We start from the raw sequence: 21,071 nt of genomic DNA, 5'->3' as shown, positions 1-21,071 counted from the left end.
AAAATTTTCTCACCTTTCCCCGCCTCAAATACACGGGAACGAGTAGGTAATCTCGGAATTCTTTACCTTCCCAACGCTCACTACCCCTCTCCTGCCCTCTCTCAATACTTTCTGTATTGGTCCAGGTCTTATGGATTACAGTTGCATCAAGCCGTCATTCACGCTCCACCAAACGCAGTTATTCCTTTTTTCTACCCTGACTATCCCTTCCCTTACCTAATCTCCGTCACAAAATTCTACACTGAGTTTTTCCCACTTACGGTGAAAATTGAAGAATTATCCAATATACATATCCAATATACTATACATATACACAGAGGCCAATTACGTGTATCTAACTAAATTTAAGTTACTAATAGAACTATAATTATTAATGAACTAGCCAAATATAACTAAACCGAAAATCGAAACAATATTATAATTGCAATGAATTACCATTTCCGTCTAGAACATGTAACTAATCTTTATAATATACTTTGTTGTCTCTAAACTCATAGCAAATCATTCTATCAATATAAAATTATATTTTATTCAATGTTTTTCTAATTTGTATTCAAACAAACTGCTATATTATAAATCCTTGTAATCTTTCATTATTACTATTTCAAAATAAATTATTTATGATAACTAGTTTGCATACCCGCTGATTTCTTTCCACGACTATCATCCCTCGCTCTTAATAAGGTAAGCGCTAAGTCCGATTCCGAAGTAAAGCAATTAGATTTGTTGCCTCAAAACAAGACCGAGGGACGAGCAACGCCCGGATATTTGTTATTGGACCCCCGCTGTTGGCCACTGACCCATATATCTCGGGTGTCAATGCGCTCTATTGTGCCACTTGGTCTAACCAAGCATGCACTGTCTCAGACCGTTACGTCTTTCCCTCCCCACATCCTATTTAATTTTTCTCCGGGCTGAACATAACAATTTAAAAAACATATTTATTTTTACTTTAGAATGTTAAGAAAATCTTTGTTATAATATTGAAATAAATATTTTTTAATAAAAAAATGAAGACTTGTTCTATTATTCTTAACGTCTTTAAAAACATTTTTAAAAACGTTTCTGATATGATTTTAAAAACACGTTTTAAGGGTCTAGTCTAGTGTTCGGGCTTCAAAAAATCGCTTTTTTTTTCTTACATTTTTCGAAAGTATAAACTCTTGAGAGTATCCTGTAAAAATTTCAGACCGAAATTCGAAATATTTAGGAAGTTACAGGTCAAAAACGTGAGCGCCCGAAGACCGCCCGCTGCGAACGGCGCGCGACGCGGCAGCTGCACCGCGACAATCTTACCCGTCCATTCTTGTCTCGACAGGCTCATACCTGCTTGAAAGTTCGGAAGTCGGAGGAATTCGGCAGTTGAATTCTGGCCTTCAGTAACTGAGCATCGTGTGAAAATCTCGGTGAAAATGGATAAAAAGCAAAGTAAAAAAAGTGCCAAGCGTCCAAGTTATGGCGGAAAAAAAAGACATTTTTGGGGCAATAAATATACATTGGAACAAAATACTGAATTTGTCAGTACATCCGCTCAGAAATTAAAAAATGCTAATGATTTTGAAGTTGCATACGATGACACTTTTAGTTATAGTTTGCTAAGTTTTAGTTTAGTTTTTACTGCGTTGCAATCATTAGTGAAGTGTAAAGTTTGTAGTGGTGAAGTACAATTTTTAAAACAATCTCCGCAAGGATTGGGATTTAAAATAGTAGTAAAATGTTCTTGCCGGGAATTTAAAATTAACTCTTGCCCAATGATAAAAAATACATATGAAATTAACAGGCGTTTTTTTTTTGCTATGCGGCTACTTGGCGTCGGTTTGTCTGGCATTCAAGTTTTTTGTTCGGTAATGGAACTGGAGAAAATGAATAAAAATACTTTTTATTCAATACTTAAACATATACATATTGCCGCAAAAGCCGTAAGTGAGGCAGTTTTTAAAAAAGCAGTGAATGAAGAAAAACAGAAGAACGTTGAAAATAGCTATCCCGAGGACGAGATCACGGTTTCTGGCGATGGTTCATGGACGAAGCGTGGATTTACATCGCTGTTGGGTATTGTTTCATTAATCGGAAAATATTCGAATAAAATTGTGGATGTGATAGTGAAATTAAAAGTATGTAAAGCTTGTGAAAAATGGTCAGGAAAAGAAAAAACTGATGAATACTTGCTCTGGTATGAGGAACACAAAGATAGTTGTATAGAAAACCACGAAGGAAGTTCAGGGAAAATGGAAGTAGATGGGATAATCGAAATGTTCAAAAGATCTGTTCCACAGTTTGATGTAAAATACAAACGATACATAGGAGATGGCGATTCAAAAACGTTTACGAATTTATTGCAAGCTGATCCTTATGATGGCAATCCTAAAGTTGAAAAAAAAGAATGTGTACTGCATGTCAAGAAACGGATGTACAGGCGTGTCAAAGAAGGAAAGAAATCATTAACGCAGTTTTGTAAAGCCAAGAAACAATTTCAAAAAGTTAACAAAGAAACTGAAGAACATGAAGCTGTACCAGCAAAAAGACGTAAAATGAAAAGAGATTCATCGGTAAAAAGTGTTCCTGCAAAAGTTAAAACACTCTCATTAACCAACAAATTAATGATAAAGCTGAGCACTTATTATGGATTAGCAATTTTAAGAAATTCTGATTCTGTTGAAGAAATGAATAAAGCAGTGTGGGCAACATTTTTTCACTTATCTTCCACAGACAAAAATCCGCAACATGCGTACTGCCCACAAGGATTGACTTCATGGTGCGAATATCAGAAATTCAAAGCTCAAAATCAACAAGGTACTTTTATACATCCACCCGCATTTGATGACGACACAGCAACAATTTTAAAGCCGATATACGAAGAATTATCGTCGAATGATCTACTGGAAAGATGCTTGGGAAAGAACAATCAGAATAACAATGAAAGCTTTAATCACTGCGTCTGGAATTTGGCTCCAAAACATATTTTTGTAGGAAAAATGACATTAGAAATTGCTACACTAACAGCTGCATGCGTATTCAATGAAGGGTTTATGCCTGTCTTGAAAATTATGGAGACAATGGGTGTGACAATCGGTCCGAAAGGCATGGTTTACGCACAAATATACAAAGACTGCCGAATTCAAAATGCGGAAAAGTCAACATCCGACGCTGCAAAATTGGCCAGATCGTCACAAAGATCTAAAAAAGTAGCCGAAAACGAAGTCTTTGAGGAAACTGAAGGATTGTTATATGCACCAGGCATAGCGGATTAATGTGAGTATAATTTTTTTATAAGAAAGATGTAATCAAAACTTCTCACGTGATTTCTCAAAACAACGTTTTTGTAAGCGGCGCAGGTGATTTAAAAAAATCTATCCAACCGATTGCTTCAAATTTTTAATATGTTATTCTACACAACAATGGCTATCGCCGGTAGTAAAATTACTTATTTTTAATAATAAATTTCTATTTTTTTAACCGATTTTCTATGGAAAAAAGTCATGATTTTTTACACTTTTTTTTTATAAGTAGCCATTTTGTTATTTATTGATAAAAATGTTTAATTTTACTACGGGCGATAGCCAATAGCCTACAGAACAATAATCAATTTGATTTTTTTGTTTCAGATAAGCACAACTGGAGATTTTGCCTGCGCCAGCGACCTGCATCAATTTAAAGCCGCCAAATTTAATTATTAATAAAATATACTAATTACACAAAAAATCAGAAAAAAAAATTATTTTAGTATCTTAATATTATAATAAATACGTGTGCGAAAAGCGGACTTGATTGTATTTTATTTTGTTGTAAAAAAAAAATCATAAAATAAGCTTCCGAAATGAACCCGAACACTAGACTAGATAGTTAGTTTTTTATAATTTTTTCTTCTAGGGTGACATTGCCTCGAAATAATGAGTCATATAAGAAAGATAAATTTTCTATACAGATATTATATGCGATATATTTTTATAAGATCTTGTATGTTTCTGTTCAAAATTTATATGTGAAATTTTTCTTACAAGACTTCACAAGGATTTTTTCACAGGAATTACAATTTTAAATATAACCTATATATATATATATATATATATATATATATCTTTATGAAGAAAAAATTGTATCTTTTTAAAATATAAGGTGATGTGAGGTAAAGTAAGGCACCATCAAAATTTTTATGTAGTAATAAGTTTAGAGCAAAACAAAAAACTGTCATCTGTTGCTTATCATGACAGCTCATGTCTCAATTAGTTATTGGAGTTTGTGCACAAACATTTTGTTGTTGTACGAGACCGATCTTAAATTACTCTCATAAAGTTTTTTTCTTGTGTTCATAATACTCGTGATTTAAGCAAGTTTTTTTAAGTGTTGAACAAAGAAAAGTTATGTGCAGTTATTGTTTTTCTATTATTTTTCTAAGTAAAAAAAAATGTTGTATTAGGTGCGGAACTAAGTTCCCGCTGTTTGTCAATAGATGGCTCCAGCAGTAAGTGCTGGTCGATTTAGACATATCCAAAACGTTATGAACCAAGCTTAGACATATGGTAAACAAACCACGTTGACACGTTAGTGATTTTGTTTTGGCGTCATATACTTTTGATTGTGTGAAAATGTCTGATTTTGTGCCAAATAATTTTCATTTGCGGGAAGTGTTGATTTTTTTATTTCATTCAAAGAAAACGGCGGCTGAAGCGCATTGAGAGCTCCAAAATGTTTACGGAGATGCTGTTCTAAGTGAAACAACGTGCCGTGATTGGTTCCATCGCTTCAAAGACGGTGATTTTGATGTTGACGACCGTCCACGTGAAGGAAGACCAAAAACATTCGAAGACGCTGAATTGGAGGCATTGTTCGGTGAGGATCCGTGCCAAACGCAAGAACAGCTTGCTTTAACATTAAGAGTTACTCGCCAAGCCATTTCCAAGCGATTTCATGCGTTTTCACAATAAAGTTGCATTTTCATAAAAAAAAGAACAGCGAGAACTTAGTTGCGCACCTAATAGAAACTTAATCTAGTTTCAGTAATGAATGATTGGATGCAAATTAACGTTGTGGGGTAAAGTGGGGCATGACAATGAAGTCATTTTTTCATGTTTTCTTGAAGGATTAGTGCAAATCAAGAGATTTTATTAATTATTTCAAATGTTATTACTTATACATGAAGAAAATAAAAAAAAACGTTAAAATAAACGTTTAATTTGACTAAAATTGAAAAATTTTTTTTTATTGAAACTTGTAAGAGAGGGAAAGATTTTATTGCTTTATTTTTAATTATTTATTATTTAGAAGTGTTGATTACAACATAAAAGACGATTTAAATTGGTTTTTATGGCTGTTTAGACTGAATTTCTTTGGTGTCCCAGTTTACCCCACCATTTTTTAAAAGCCTAAAATTTTTTGTTTCGGGAAAATAGTTAAAAATACAACTTAAAATCAAAACTTTGAAAATTCGCAATTATAGAAAGTTAGTTTTTTGTCCTCTAGTGAAAACAACCATTGATTGTTTAAGAATTCAATTTTTTGACATTTTTATGGAGACAAACGAAAACCCGCCCTAATTTATTCCACATCACTCTATTCTTTCTATCAACTTATTTTTAAAATATACCTGAAATAAATAAAAAGAACTTGTGCTGTTAAATAGTTTGAAAAATATCTTTTGATTTCTAATAAAGATATGGTTCGTAACAAAATTAAAAAAGAATTTAATATTCATTAAATACATTACAATTAAGCTATAAGCATCATCTCTATAAAGATGAACATATGTATATATGTGTCAATTTTAATTTTAAAATATTTTTTAAAATGTTGTTTTACAATAGTAATTAACCGTAAATAATAGTTTTGTTTCTGATTTGCATAATTGTTTTGCGTGTACTAATTAATTGTAGCATAAGAGTCGCGCGTCTACCTGTGCCAAAAATGCAGATTCACTCAAAACGTTTTTATGCTTGTTTATTATCTTTCTCAAACGTTAATTTGTACTTTGCTGTACTTAAAAAAAAAGTATATTTTAATATTATTTAACTCTTAAAATCAATTAAAAAAATTTTTTTTAATATTTTTTTTAACATTTTTTCTACGAATATATTATTTTTTAACTATATCTGAATTTTTATTTGTAAAATAATTCCTAAAGAAAATATCCTTGATTTCGAATCTTAAAACCAAAATTTTTCATAAGTAAAAATTCCAACTTTACAATTTTTTAGTGAGAAAAATTTCAAAAACTGTGAAAAGTCAATTTTTTTTTAAACTTTTGCCATTTTTACAAAAATTATTATTTTAATTTGATTGTAGGTCGGACGAGAAGTTCATATGTGACGATTAAGAATTTTTTTGATTTCATTACTTTTTACAATTTCTGCATCTTAAATTATATAATGGTGAGCCTATATTTTTTTTACGTTCATATAGATTTATAAATAATTAAAAATATCTTATTTAAAAAAAAGTTGTAAGAAATTCAAATGTCAAAGAATAAATGTACCAATCTAGATAGCAAGTTGTCTCAACAAAATTGCTCAAATCTGTGATTGCTTATGATGTTGGCAATTTGCCAGATATTTGTCTTCAACGATTTCGAATTCAAGCAACACGGACATATATTATTTGTATAAACATAAATTGCCAGCAGTTTTATGGCAAGTTAACTGCATCAAAATTACCTTATGTTATTGGCAATATAGCAGTATTGTATGAACCTTACTTTCTAAATCTGAATCAGTGGATATTCACTGATTATCAGTGGCATACTTGGCACTGATAAATTAGTGACTTTTTTAACCTAAAAGTCAATGAAAAGTTTCTAGTAATCACTGAAAAGTTCTTTTTGATCAATGTATTAATAAATATACTCGTAAATACTAATAAATACGCAATAGTCATTAATAAATACACCATAAATTCATTGATTTTTTAATTCAGATAATCACTAATTATCAGTGGCATACTCGACACTAATGATCAAAAAGTATTAACTGATAATCAGTGATTATCCACTGATTCAGATTTACAGAGTATAGTTATTATAGCAACCTAATGGCTACAGTACGAATTTTCACGATTTCAAAGTTGCTAACAAATCTACGGTAAATTGCAACCAAAAGTTGTGTATCACATCGTAACAACAATTTGTTAACAAATGCGGATTCAGTTGCTGCAAATCTACTGGCGCGTGCATTAGATGTGAGCAATATGTCAGCAACAATACGGGTATGTTGCTGTTTGAGAAGTTTTAAGTTTATTTACTTTTATGTATTAGGTGTACAACTTTGCTTCCGCCGTTTTCTAATAGATGGTTTTAGCGGTATGTGATGGTGGAAATAAACAGATGTAGACGTTATACAATAAGCTTGGGCATTTGTCAACATAACCTCATCGAAACATTAGTCGCTTTAATATAAAGAAATCTGCGGCTGAGACTCATCGAATGTTCTCACATACTTATGGAAAAACCGCTATTAGTGAACCCTGCCGCAAATTTACTTTAGAACACTATAGAAATGTCTATAGTTCTGAATGTGTTTTTTGAAACAGGCATTGCATATATACGGAAGATAATACGTATGGTTCATTACCTTATTAAAAATTATAAAAGTCGTATAAGGAAAACCCCATTTCATATATGCAATTTCAAGAAACACATTCAGAACTATAGATATTTTTTCTATAGAAAAATATACGGAATGGGGTTCTCCTTATACGATTTTTATAATTTTTAATAAGATAATGAACATACGTATTACCTTATTAAAAATTATAAAAGTCGTATAAGAAGAACCCCATTCTGTATATGCAATACCTGTTTCAAAAAAACACATTCAGAACTATAGACATTTCTATAGTGTTCTAAAGTAAATTTGCGGCAGAGAAAAAACGTGTCGTGAGTGTGATTTCAACGTTTCAAGAACGGTGATTTTGACATCAAAGACCGGCATGGCGGTGGAAGAGAGAAGGTTTTCAAAGATGCAGAATTGGAGGCATTACTTCATGAAGACTCGTGTTAAACTCAAGAAAAATTGGCAGGATCATTGAGAGTAACTCAACAAGCTATTTCAAAACGCCTGAAAACTATAGAAATGGTTCAGAAGCAAGGAAATTGAGTGCCGTACGACTTAAAGCCGAGAGATGTTGAACGGCGTTTGTTTGCTTGTGAACGGCTGCTTGAAAGGCAAAGACGGAAGGGACTTCTGCATTGCATTGTGACTGAGGACGAAAAATGGGTTCATTACAATAATCCCAAGCGGAGAAAATCATTTCCCGGTCATGCTTCCACGTCGACGGCCAAACTGAATATTCACAGTTCAAAGGTCATGCTCTGTATTTGGTGGAACTCGGCGTAGTGCATTATGAACTGCTAAAACCGTCTGAAACAATCACAGACAATTTTTATTGAAAGCATTTAATGCGTTTAAGTCGAGAATTGAAAAACAAACGGCCACAATACAACAAAAGACACGATGAAGTGATTTTGCAGCATGACAATGCTCGACCCCATGTCGCAAAGTCAAAACATACTTGAAAACGTTGAAATAGGAAGTCTTATTTCACCCGTCGTATTTTCCAGATATTGCTTTCTCTGACTATTACTTGTTTCAATTAATGGCATACGGTCTGACCAGCACTTTCGTTTTTAAGAAATCAAAGATTGGATTGATACACTTCAAAAGATGAGCAGTTATTTTGACACGGGATGCAACCGCTGCCCGAAAGATGGGAGAAAGTAATGGTTAGGATGGACAATATTTTGAATCGTAAATGTATAACCAGTTTTTTATAAAGCCTTGAATGTCGAAAAAAAAACGGTGGAAGCGAAGTTGTACATTTAATATTTTATATATTTTTTTCAAAAAGATTTCTGAAAAAGGATACAAAAATGATATTAAAGTCGGGAATATCCATTTAATAAGATAACATATGTTTTAGTGCATAGATATTTCTAAAATAAACATTTTTTTAAAAGGATCTAAAATTATAACGTTGCGTATGATCTTTTGCATTTTTTTCAATTTCGTGTGTGACGCTACTGATAAAAATCTATATTACTTTAATTAATCTTAATCTTATCTTCTCTTAAAAGAATTGAAACTAATAAAGTTAAAAGTAAAGCTGGGTACACACTTAACGAACAGCTAATGCGATTGTTCTTATTTAGCAGTTGTATGTTCCAAGAATATAGAGATAGAATGTTCAATTTGTTTTTGTTTGATTCCCTCATGAAGTGGTATGTCAAAGAAAATTCGTGCGCAATATAGATAATCATATGTATATTCACTGTAGTTTGTTCAGTTTTCGTTTACTAAGTGTGTATCTAGCTTAACAAGTCTCATTTGTTATCTTAATTTTTTGTAATAAAAATTTGGTAATGACTTTGTAAATTTTTATAATGTTATTAAAGCCAGATTTGAAATAGTCATTTTTGACAAGTAACTGGTTCCTATTACGCGTTACTTATTGAAAAATGTAACTCGTTATGTAAAAGTAACGTGTTACTGATGAATTTATTTAGCTCGTCGCGGAACAAGTAAAAAGTTACTTTTTACAATGAATAATGCGTTATGATAACAAATTACTTGTCAAATGCGATTATTCCATTTTTGGCTATTATCATTAGAACAAATTGTAATGTCATTATTAAAAACTATTATAAAAAGTAATGGTAATGATATGATTACTTGTGACAGTGTTTCATCGTTTCCTATTCTTGATCTTAAAATCGTGAACAAGATATTTTTCATACGAATATTTCTATAATATACTTCACGAATATGAGTTTTAGGAATTCTTTTATAACAAAAAAAAAATTAAAAAATTGAATGTTATTTTTAATCTTTCAATAAAACAAATACCTTCGAAATGTCTTTTTTGTCTCGGTTTATATCCATAAACACCATTTTTGCTATGATATGATTCACTGATACAACAGGTCAACCACTTTAATTTAAAGCATTGAATGCTTTTTGTCAGCATAAATCTTTTAATCGCGTACATTCTCTTAGTAAGACGTTCTCACGATGACTGCTGATTACTTTGCAAGTGTAAGGCAAGTACAAGTTCTTATAGATAGATGTTCTGATGACATCAGTCTCCCCTCTTCTGTGAATACTTTCTTATGTTATATACCGTGCATGCTTTCAACTTGCGTTCCTTATCTGTTTACTTTCTCTATCTGTTTTATTACTTACATTATCTTTCGAAAAACACATAAAACTCATTGCTGTTCATTGATCATACCATTATTACCTTTTCTGTTGATAGAGATAAATATTGAAATATTAAATATACTTTAAACGAACATTTTTTTTAAAAAAAGGGAAAAATATTTATGTTAAATATACAAAGAAATATCAATCTTGTAGCTTAAAAAAGTCTTTCTACAAATGTATATTATGACCATTAAAAAACAAATGTTAGATCATTGATTAAACATAAAACATGAACGTATTTTATACACAATTTTCTATAAAATTGAATACAAAATGTATATATAAAATTTTAAATATCTACAATTAAAATTTAATTTATTTATTATATTTTCATGCATTTTTAATTTTCATAAAATAGGCTTATACTATAGTGACTAAATTGATAAATGAGATTGATTATAATGAAGTAAAAATTTGACGTGCTCGACATTTAATTAAGTTATAAAGTTACATGATTCATTAATTATAAATGAATAAAAAAGAAATATTAATAATATATCATCAGTGCCCAGTGGTAAAATTATAAAAAACAAATAATTTTGCTAATTCAGGCCTCACATTAAGTTTTCGTTTAACTACAATCCTATTTGTCATTTTAGTCATTCTAACAAGGAAACATTCCTAAGTATGAATTTTAATGAAACTATATATATATATATATATATATATATATATATATATATATATATATACAGGGTCATCAAAAAGTATCAGACGCCTTGACTATTTTGAAAACATAAACATTTTAGAAAAAAGTGTTTCAGATAAAAGTTGTAAGGTTTTAAAAGATTTATTTATTGATTTTATTAGCTTGACCTTGGATGGCGTTAGCAAGGTTATATCAAAATCACATTAACTGTTTTAATTGAAACATCCTATTTTTGATTCTAGAATCTAATAGCTAGTGTCAAAAGCTTTCTAACGAGAAAGTATATTTTTATTGAGTACTTTTCGAGTTGAGGGGCTTGAAAGCTACAGTGTACTGTAACTTTCAAGCGTCATAATTTGGAAAGTACTTAACAAAAATATACTTATTTATAGTGTTTTGAAAAGTTTTTGAAATCGACTACAAAAAAATGCAATAAAAAATATAGAATGTTAGGGTAGTACCAATAACCTTTAATTAGGAAACTACCGGTACTCTAACATTATATCTTTTATTACATTTTCTTATAGTCAATTTCGAGAATTTTTCGAAATACTATAAATAAGTTTATTTTTGTTAAGTACTTTCCGAGTTATGAGTACACTGTAGCTTTCAAGCCTCATAACTTGAAAAGTACTCAACAAAAATAAACTTTCTTGTAGGGTTTTGGAAAACTCTTGACACCAGCTATTAGATTCTGGAATCAGAAATAGGGTTTTATTCCATTTCTATTTAAAAAAGTTAATGTGATTTTGATCTGACCTTGGCGACGTCATCCAAGGTAAAACTGATAAGATCAGTAAATACATAGATCTTTTAAAACCCTACAACTTTTATCTGAAACGCTTTTTTTTAAAATGCTTAGTTTCCAAAATAATCAAGGAGTCCGATACTTTTCAATGACCCTGTATATACATAGGTTACATAAATAGATGAATTTAGAAAATATCAGTTGCTGCCCATAAACAATTTTAAGTGGCAATTTTTTGTATTTTTTTTATTATATCCTAAGAATTATTCAAAATATTAAAAAATGTTTTATACAAAAGTTGTATTATAAAATTATAGCTATTCACTCCCGTCAATAATATTTTTTAAAAATAATTTAAAAAAAGAATTTTTTTCATTAAAATCAGAAATTTACACTTAGAAATGCTTCATTGTAAGTTTATTTTACAAAACTTAAAATTGTTGAAAAAGACGAAGTATGATTTAAATTTTATTATATATCCAGACAGCACATAATATTTAAAATATTTATTTTAATATTTTATAAATATTTATTGTAAATGTTTTATAAATGTTTTATAACATATTTGTGATCTTATAACAAAAGGTACGGAAATGTCGTTCTCCAATTTCGATGAGTCTTTATTGTAGTATCACAATAAACGACACGTATATTTTATACAAGCTCTTTTAGGGTATAAAATACCCCTTTGAAAAAAATTAGTATTTTTCATTTCAAGCAAATATCGTCGAAACTATAAGAGATAGAAAAAAATGTTTTGAATAAAAGTTGAATGGCTTGTTAAATACATTATAACAGTGATAAAAACATTACAAAACATTTTTTAATAAAAATTTGGTTATAAAGTACTATTTATGTCATTCAACTTTTATTCAAAATATTTTTCTTCTATCTCTTGTAGTTTTAATAATGTACACTTTGAAAGAAGGAAACCGATTTTCTTTAAAGTGGCGTCTCACTTCCTAAAAGTGAAGACGGGTACATATAAAAAATACGTGTCCTTTATTTTAATTTGTACTACACCATAATAAAGGCGCGTCAAAATCGAAGGATGATACTTCCGTATTTTTCCTTGTTAGATGCACAGTTCATAAATATTTATTAAAAACTACATGATAAATCCTATCCTATCCTTCCTATATAAAAAAGGAGATGAAAATGCGTGAAGTGCGTTCGCGGTCGCATTTATCCTTCCTATATAAAAAAGGAGATGAAAATGCGTGAAGTGCGTTCGCGGTCGCATTTATCGCGGTTTATTGTTGACCGCTTTCCGCGTTGCCGATTGGCTGGCTGGCGTGGTCGGATCCTTCCTCCTCCTTCCTCCTATATAAAAAAGGAGATGAAAATGCGTGAAGTGCGTTCGCGGTCGCATTTATCGCGGTTTATTGTTGACCGCTTTCCGCGTTGCCGATTGGCTGGCTGGCGTGGTCGGATAGAGTCGAGATCGTGGCGTGAGTTTCGCCGATGATGATGCTAATAACGTTTTGCGTTTTGACGTGCGGCGGTAGGGTTAAGTGGTGTGTGCACGCGCGCGAGGTTAGTGGCGAGAAGAGATGTGTACGTTCTTCCAGTATACAAATCCTTCCTATATAAAATCCTTCCTATATAAAAAAGGAGATGAAAATGCGTGAAGTGCGTTCGCGGTCGCATTTATCGCGGTTTATTGTTGACCGCTTTCCGCGTTGCCGATTGGCTGGCTGGCGTGGTCGGATAGAGTCGAGATCGTGGCGTGAGTTTCGCCGATGATGATGCTAATAACGTTTTGCGTTTTGACGTGCGGCGGTAGGGTTAAGTGGTGTGTGCACGCGCGCGAGGTTAGTGGCGAGAAGAGATGTGTACGTTCTTCCAGTATACAAATTGTCGTTGTGTCGTGTGTGAATTGTGAAAGTTTGCAACGCGTATCGCGTCGTGCACACTAATTATCAATATTATATATACATATAATTGCTGGTGTTGCTGTTAACGAATGTGTCTCAGATAAGTTTTTTGAATAAAATAACACATTTTCATTTCTCATATAGAGAAGTAAGTATTATACTTTAAGTACGTGAATACTTTGTGTTACATTTCATTTTTAGGACGGGATATAAAAGTCAGAGAAATAAAAGGTGAAAGAAAGAAAGGTTTTCATATACGGATAGAAGGAAAGAAAGAAGAAGGGAGGAGTCCAAAATCAAAAATCAGAGAAAGAGAGAGAAAATACATCGTAAAAATAAAGGTGAAGGTTAAGATTTCTAATCAAAGATGAATAAAATTAAGAATGCTATTGAACACTGGTTTGAAGGTTTTTTTTTTTAATAATGGGTGAATATTACGTAATATATTGATATTTTTGTCAAAAAAATTAAAATGTCTAATAGAATATTATCTATTTTAGTAAAGTTTTTTAATAAAAATGTAAAATGGAGATAAAGAAAAGAAAAGGAATAGAGTAATATAAAAAGGAAGGAAGGAGGAAGGATCGAAAGAGTGTAGAATGGAAATAAAATTGAAATGAGAACGGAATTGAAGGTGTTGGAGAAGGTAAAGATTTTTGAATAGAAAAAAAATAATAATTTAATATATTTATGCCTTTTTATATGAACAACACAATGATGTCTTTAAAATTTCTATATTAATTATCTTTTTAAATATTTACAATATGATACAATTAATATTTAATATTTTAAAATATTAAAATTATTAAAAGAAGTTTATGTAATAATAAGATGCAAGTACACAAATGTATTAATAAAATTCTAGCTCAATGAGTTTCGAAAATTCAAGGATAAAAATGGTGAATTTATAAAATCTAATTGTAGAGAAGTTCAATCTTTACAAAGACGACAAATATTTTTATCTCTACCTTAAAAAAAATTAATATGCTATTTTAACCTGATTAAATTAATTAAAATTTTAAAAATTTGTAATTTTTGTACAACACTTAATATATGTAAAATAAAATAATTATTGAATATATTATATAAGGGTAAAGATTTTTAAATAAAGAACGAAAGAAATTAAAAATGCAATTAAACGCGAGTTTGAAGATTTTTTTAATAACCGGTAAATATCATATTATATTTTAAGGTTTTGTGTTATAGAAATGAAAATTTCTTTAATCGAACATTATCTCTTTTAGTAAAGATTTTAAAATATGTCCAATGAAAGGTAGAGAAACGAAGAGGAATAATGTACAAAGGAAGGAGGAAGAATTGTGCGATTGTAAAATAGGTAAATAATAGAATGGAGAAAGGAATTAAATAAGGCGAGTAATGACCCGGTCCGAATCCTTAATCCGCATCAATTTAATTTGCCGATTATATCGAGTAACCTTTTTACAAGCGCAAGGAAGCGTGCCAGTGTATTAGTATCTCAACCTGGATACAAATCTCCACCGCAAATTGGTAAAGGTATAAGCAAAAACATATCTTACATGAATTAGATTAAATTTTGTTAATAGAATGTAACAATTTCATATATGGTATTGATTACAGATGAGGCTAAGACGCAAATTGCGTTTGAAAAGTATTTTGGTAAAGAAATCGAATTGTATGGACCTACTTGCATTGTTCATTCAACACAGTCGAGGAATGCATTTTGAGAATGTGTCTATTTTGCTTAATGCATTAGCTACGATGCTAGCAGACGGGTTACTGACGTTACTGCTGGCGCGATAAACAAGGTACAATTTGTATGCAAAAGTATGTTCCATATAAATTGCATAGACTGCTTAGATAAAGCAAACGTAGTGCAAACCGCTCAGGTTAAAACCGTTATGGAAATGCAGTTTTCAAAATACTACTTGACGGAATTTTGCTTACAAATATAAGACGGATCTTTTAATCGTTTTGGGCTAATAATGGAGACATTATTAACAAGCAATACACGGAACAAACTTTTTAAAGATGTGTTTGTTGCAAAATTGCCTGTGTCTGTTGTAAAATTACCTGTGCAAAGTTTGTCTTAATATAAATCATTAATTTTCTTCTCTAAATCTAACGAGCTACGATTTCTTACTATTTATAGAGAGATTATACATGTATTGAAGAGAGAAAATTTACCGGACTGATGAAAAACTGCATGAATTCCGCAAACAGGTAGATCTCAATATTCCTATCCTTTTACATTTCCGCGAATTTTTTCTCATTTTTTCCTCTTTTTTTATATTTTCTATTTTTTGGTACATTTACAAATTACAAGTCGTTTATACGATATATATTATATTTTGGAGCTTTAAAACCTTGTCCTCAATGTAAAGGATAACTCGAATACAATTTTGGTTTGGGTTTAAAATACACTGGTAATGCAATAGAATTGACTAAATGCGAATATGTTACACAGGATCCAAAAAGAGTAGAGTGCGTAATACCGAGTGAAATGATGAAAAAATCCCGACTTAAGTAAATCCTTTTATTAGACAAGGTAAAACTTAATTACACAGATTAATTTTATACATAATATCTTTATTTATGATCTAACATCTGAACAATTATACAAATTTAAAGTGATAAAAATGTCACTCAAAGAAAATCGTCCATTATTTACGTCTACACTGTATAAAAGTTCGAACGCTGTATATTTGAAATTTATTAGCAATTTTAACACTTTCGTTGCATTTTTATCCGCAACAGCTTTGTTCTAAATTTTAAAGCCTTTTGATAGTTTGCGTGCAGGTACTTATATATTTATAAGAAAAAATGAATTATAACAAAAAACCTGCAAATAAGTTTGAATTACCCCACTCTCCCACATATGTATATATATTTTTTATTTGTATAACATTGTGGTATTTTTACTACATAAAATATCAATATGAAGTTTAGTCTTTATTTAACTAATAATTTTTTTTAATAAATAAATTTAATAAATAAATTTATATAATTTAAATAAATTTTCTTAATTGAAAATAGAATAAGAATAATTTATTGAATAAGAATAATACACTTTATATTTAAATAATAACTTTATAATTATGTTAATCAAAAATAAATGATGTATCGTACGCATAATGCGTGAAATAGAACATCCCTAATATTACTGCACCTTTATAAGGGATTCATACCTTGATAGAAAAGAAGAAAATAGAACAGAATCTGGTAATGAAAAAGTAAAAACAAAATGTACTATTTCCTATTTCCACAAGACCTTGGCTTCTGCTTTTCTGTTTTCTGTTTTTCTGTCAAGGTGTGAATTCTCCTTTAAAGACTCGCGTAATGAAGTCTACAAAAAATGATAAATAAAGATCGTTACCTGGCAATGAGTTTATTGATAAAAGTCCAAATTGGACAGTTCTTGCGTTTAGTAAAGAATATCTTTCTGTATTTTCTTACAAAAATAAACGTTGAATATTTATTCGGCTTATGAAGCATTATATTAAAACTAAAGAGTTACGGCTTCCTATTCGATAAGTCATCTCTTACGGTAAGACTTTGAGATAACTATTAAGATTATGTGTATGCTTATAGAGAAAGATATATTAGTGTAATTGATTCATAAAAAGCAAAGTACAACCATAGTTTTAATATTAACATTTATATTATATAAATGTATTTGATAATTACGTTAAGTATAATTAATTAAAATTATTTAATTACAGGACATTGAGTAACAAAAATTTTTTAATAAAAAATTAAATTATTTGCTTAAAAATTATATGGATTAAAAAATAAAATGGATTCACTCCTGTCAAAAGTTTGTGATGGGTATGTACATATTTTTAATGACTATTTGAGATATTTTACACCAAACTATGTGAAAAAATTCTCGTAAATTAACTTTTCGATAATTATTTTAATACTTTTATATGTACAATAAAATCAGAGAAATTATATTGTGTAAAAAATTCTATTTTCTATTTTTTCCAAATAAAATATTTTATAAAATATTTATAAAATTTTATTTAATAACATTGATTAGTATGTTAAATTTAAAAAAATATAAATTTGTAATTTTTTTATAATTCAAAGTACTTTTATGACATTAGTTATTAATATTTCACAATTTGTCTGCTGTTTCACAAACGTATTTCTTTTTCTCCCTTTAATGAATTATAAATTATGTATGTTCCATATGCTTAAACTACCAATATTAATTGGTGAATTGTAGAATTTTATAGTTAATAAAATGATGTTAATAACAATTTTAAAAATATACAGACATATATATACATATTTATATTCATATACAGTGTCTCAGGTTTCGCGAACCTTCTGTTAGTAGCAGATTTCTGAGATAATTTCGAAACGAAACATTCTAATGTCGAGGTTATAATAGTTTTTAAATGAGAAGGTTTGGAAGTTGGAAAATTTGTCTGATATTCGCACGTTCAGTTAAAACACGTATTATAAAGATATATTCAAACTCAATATAAAAAATAAATATCATATTTAGGAACATCTTCACTATTATAAATTGTACCATACACACACATAATCAATCTATATCCTATATATATATATATATATATATTGAATAATTTATTTATAATTAGTACTTTCTATTGAAACTTGAACAATTATATTCGTCAAAGTGTTATTTGACAGATTCTAGACTCAAAGTAATGAAATATATATTACTTAGGACGTATAATTTATAAAAATCTAATGCACTGTATAATCGGTTAAAGAAAAAAAGTGGTTGTAATATGGCTATCTGTAAAAATAATTTTAAAAAATTAGTTTAAAAGAAACAGTACCTTGTTACAAAATTATATATTTTTAATTTTCCATTTTTTAGAATTTTCCTGCATTCAGAAATTTTAGAAACATTATTAGAAATTTCATTATAAATATTTTATTCCTGTTTAACATTAAACAACGAGCATAAAATGATGTCTTTAATGTTTCTAGACACAGCCTTCTAAAATGACAATTGATTTATCGAAGAAATATTTCGATATAAAAATTTTGTTTAAAAAACTATATTAATAAAATTCTATATTATTGTTTTAACTTTGTATAACTCGAAACGTGTACAATTAAATAAATAGTTAAATGACAAAAAAAGGCTGTATATACATTCGTGTGATAATATGCTCAAGTTTAAGAATAATGAGGAAGTATGTGTGATTATAGGTTAAAAGTGTATCTTGAAAAAGTTTAGAAGTGCTCAAAAGTAAAAATGCCTTATAATAATTGTCAGTTATTACGTATTGGCATATTAGCATCACTAAAAAACGATGAGCTACTAAACGAATAACTCTATAAGCAATTATTAGAATACGTCACCTAATAACGGAGATAATAGGGGTAGTTATATTGTCGACAGTAACCATAATACCTTCTTCCCTAACAGCGTACTTTATCCAGGGGACGTCCCATGGACGTTCTTAGGACATCCGTACGTCCTAAGGACGTCCATGCAACGTCCCCTGGATGAAGTGTGCTGTTAGGGTTCTATATTTTCATAAATAAAGTACTTTTTTATTATATTTAGAAAAGAACAAATCATTGTTTCTGAAGAACGTTATTATTTGATATTCATGTGGTATGTTACTTTTTAGATCATCTAATGATAGACAAAAGGTTGTTATCCTCAATGAAAATGATGAGTCCGAGGAAATTTCTTTACAAATTTCTTTTTTACCAATTTTTCATTTTTGCTTAATGGTTTTTCCTTTACAATTTCACAATAAATTATTTTTTGGCAATGCCGATTATGCAGTCACACTCCTGAGATTCTGAACTTTCATTTAAAAAAACAATTGTAGAAAAATATTGATTGTAATCAAAGTTATAGCTTTTCAAAGTTGAAAAAGTCTCCCAGACCCGAAAATGTGTTTCCGTATTTTACAGGATAGGTGTGTTTAAGGGTTAAAAATATAAATAATGAAAGTGTAGGATATGCGAGTTAAACGCAGTAGTTAGTACGTCAACAATACAGTACATGATTTAATAATTGTTCAATACATCATTGTTTATAAAGGACTTCATACCTTGATAGAAAAGCAGAAAATAGAAGAACAGAAGTCAATCTGGTAGTTGAAGAACAGAAAAAGTAAAAAATAAAATGTACTATTTCCTGTTATCACAAGATCTGATTGGCTTCTGCTCTTCTGTTTCCTGCTTTTCTGTTAAGGTGTGAATTCTCCTTCAAAGACTCGCGTAATGAAGTCTACAAAAAATGACAGATGAAGATTAATACCTGGCGACGAGTTTATTGACAAATGTCAAAGTTGACAGCTATTGCGTTTAGTAAAGAATAAAGAATATCATTCTGTATTTTCTTACAAATAAACGTTGAAATTTGTTCGGCTTACGAAGCATTATATTATTGGAACTAAAGATTTATGACTTCCTATTTGATAAGTCATCTTATGGTAAGACTTTGAAACAACCATTAAGATTATGTGTATGTTTATAGAGAAAGATAGATAATTAGCGTACTTGTGATTCATAAAAAGCAGAGTATAATATAGCTATAGATTTCTATTGAAATATTTTTACTTTAAACGTTTCTGGACGGAAGAGTATTGAATGTAGAAAATTATGTTTATTGAGACTTTTTTTTGAAACGTCGAGAATAACAATATACTTTAATTCCAACTAATTTAAATAAAGGCACATTTTCATCAGATGTATACAAGATTCTTTATAACATGCAAATGTTTTTTTAAAAAGAGAATAATATTATTATGTAAAAATATTGTATATTTCTATTTAAAAGAAAATAATAATCTTTATATGCTTTTAAAAAATTAATTTTATTAGTACTTTTTTTCCTTTTAGATCAGATAATTTCTATTTAAAACGTATCTGTATTTGTATAATTTTCGTTACGTATTCTAAAGTTCAAATTTTTATATATTCTATACAAATATAAGAGATATTAAATTTCTTTTTTTATATAAATTAAAATATATATGTTAATGTTATAAAAATAAATTTATATATATGTATATATATATATACATATTTATACCTTTTTATATTCATTTCACAGATAAAATTGGAATTTAAATGGAATTAAGTAAAATACCTTGAATAAGTATTTTATTCATACTGAATGACATTAAATATACTCGAAGAAATTAATAATTTCCGTTTAAAATGAATGAAACTACAATGAAAGATAAGTAATTTAAAATAAATGTTTTACTTTTTACAATTTAAATTTAAAATCTTACAAATGTTTATTAAGTACGTTACATATATATTAAATAATTAAATTATCTTCAATTAAAAAATGTTTTTAATTAATTTAAATTTTTACATAATTTAATTAAAATTAACATTAAATGTCATTTAATTAAAACTGTTTCTAACTTACATTGTTTAGTTTTTAATTTAATTTTGATTTTAATTATTTAATTAAAATTTAATTATTGAATTAAAATTAACTTTGATTTTCGATTAAATTAATTTTGATTTAAATTATTAATTTATATATAAAATCAATTTTATTATAAATTAAAATTATTTTTTAAAATTATATTTAATAATAATTTTAATTACAATTAATTTTGTCTTTGATTAAGTTAAATTTAATTTTGATTTGAATTATTTGC

General features: G+C 29.0%; 1 protein-coding gene and 1 long non-coding RNA gene across 6 annotated transcripts in view; one reads left to right on the top strand and one right to left on the bottom strand.

The window, feature by feature from the left end:
• LOC105199284 (probable 2-oxoglutarate dehydrogenase E1 component DHKTD1 homolog, mitochondrial) overlaps positions 1 to 10,023 on the bottom strand; it is a 266,253-nt gene extending 256,230 nt beyond the window's left edge. Inside the window, exons 1-2 of one of the 3 annotated variants that reach the window (XM_039456077.1) lie at positions 9,831 to 9,955; positions 8,214 to 8,348 (exon numbers count right to left, since the gene is read on the bottom strand). In XM_039456077.1, coding sequence (XP_039312011.1) covers positions 8,214 to 8,238 — 25 coding nt within the window. In that variant the 5' untranslated portion in view covers positions 8,239 to 8,348; positions 9,831 to 9,955. Of the gene's footprint in view, positions 1 to 8,213; positions 8,349 to 9,830 lie in introns of all 3 variants that reach the window. The other 2 variants (XM_039456078.1, XM_039456076.1) reach the window with 2 other exon arrangements.
• A 4,032-nt stretch (positions 10,024 to 14,055) lies between these two features.
• Positions 14,056 to 19,153, top strand: LOC105200080. Of its 3 annotated transcripts, XR_005576042.1 has the most exons (7): positions 14,056 to 14,107; positions 14,706 to 14,976; positions 15,061 to 15,248; positions 15,593 to 15,663; positions 15,908 to 15,988; positions 17,163 to 17,268; positions 19,068 to 19,153. It is a non-coding gene; the product is annotated as an uncharacterized LOC105200080 (long non-coding RNA). The 3 variants fall into 3 exon arrangements; XR_005576043.1 differs by lacking the exon at positions 15,908 to 15,988; XR_005576041.1 differs by having other exon boundaries at positions 15,593 to 15,988.
• The last annotated feature ends 1,918 nt before the right edge of the window (positions 19,154 to 21,071 follow it).

This window comes from Solenopsis invicta, chromosome 12 (assembly GCF_016802725.1).
Source record: "Solenopsis invicta isolate M01_SB chromosome 12, UNIL_Sinv_3.0, whole genome shotgun sequence".
NCBI lineage: Eukaryota > Metazoa > Arthropoda > Insecta > Hymenoptera > Formicidae > Solenopsis > Solenopsis invicta.
Note: the sequence above shows the minus strand (reverse complement) of the source record. Positions and strands in the feature narration are given on the sequence as shown.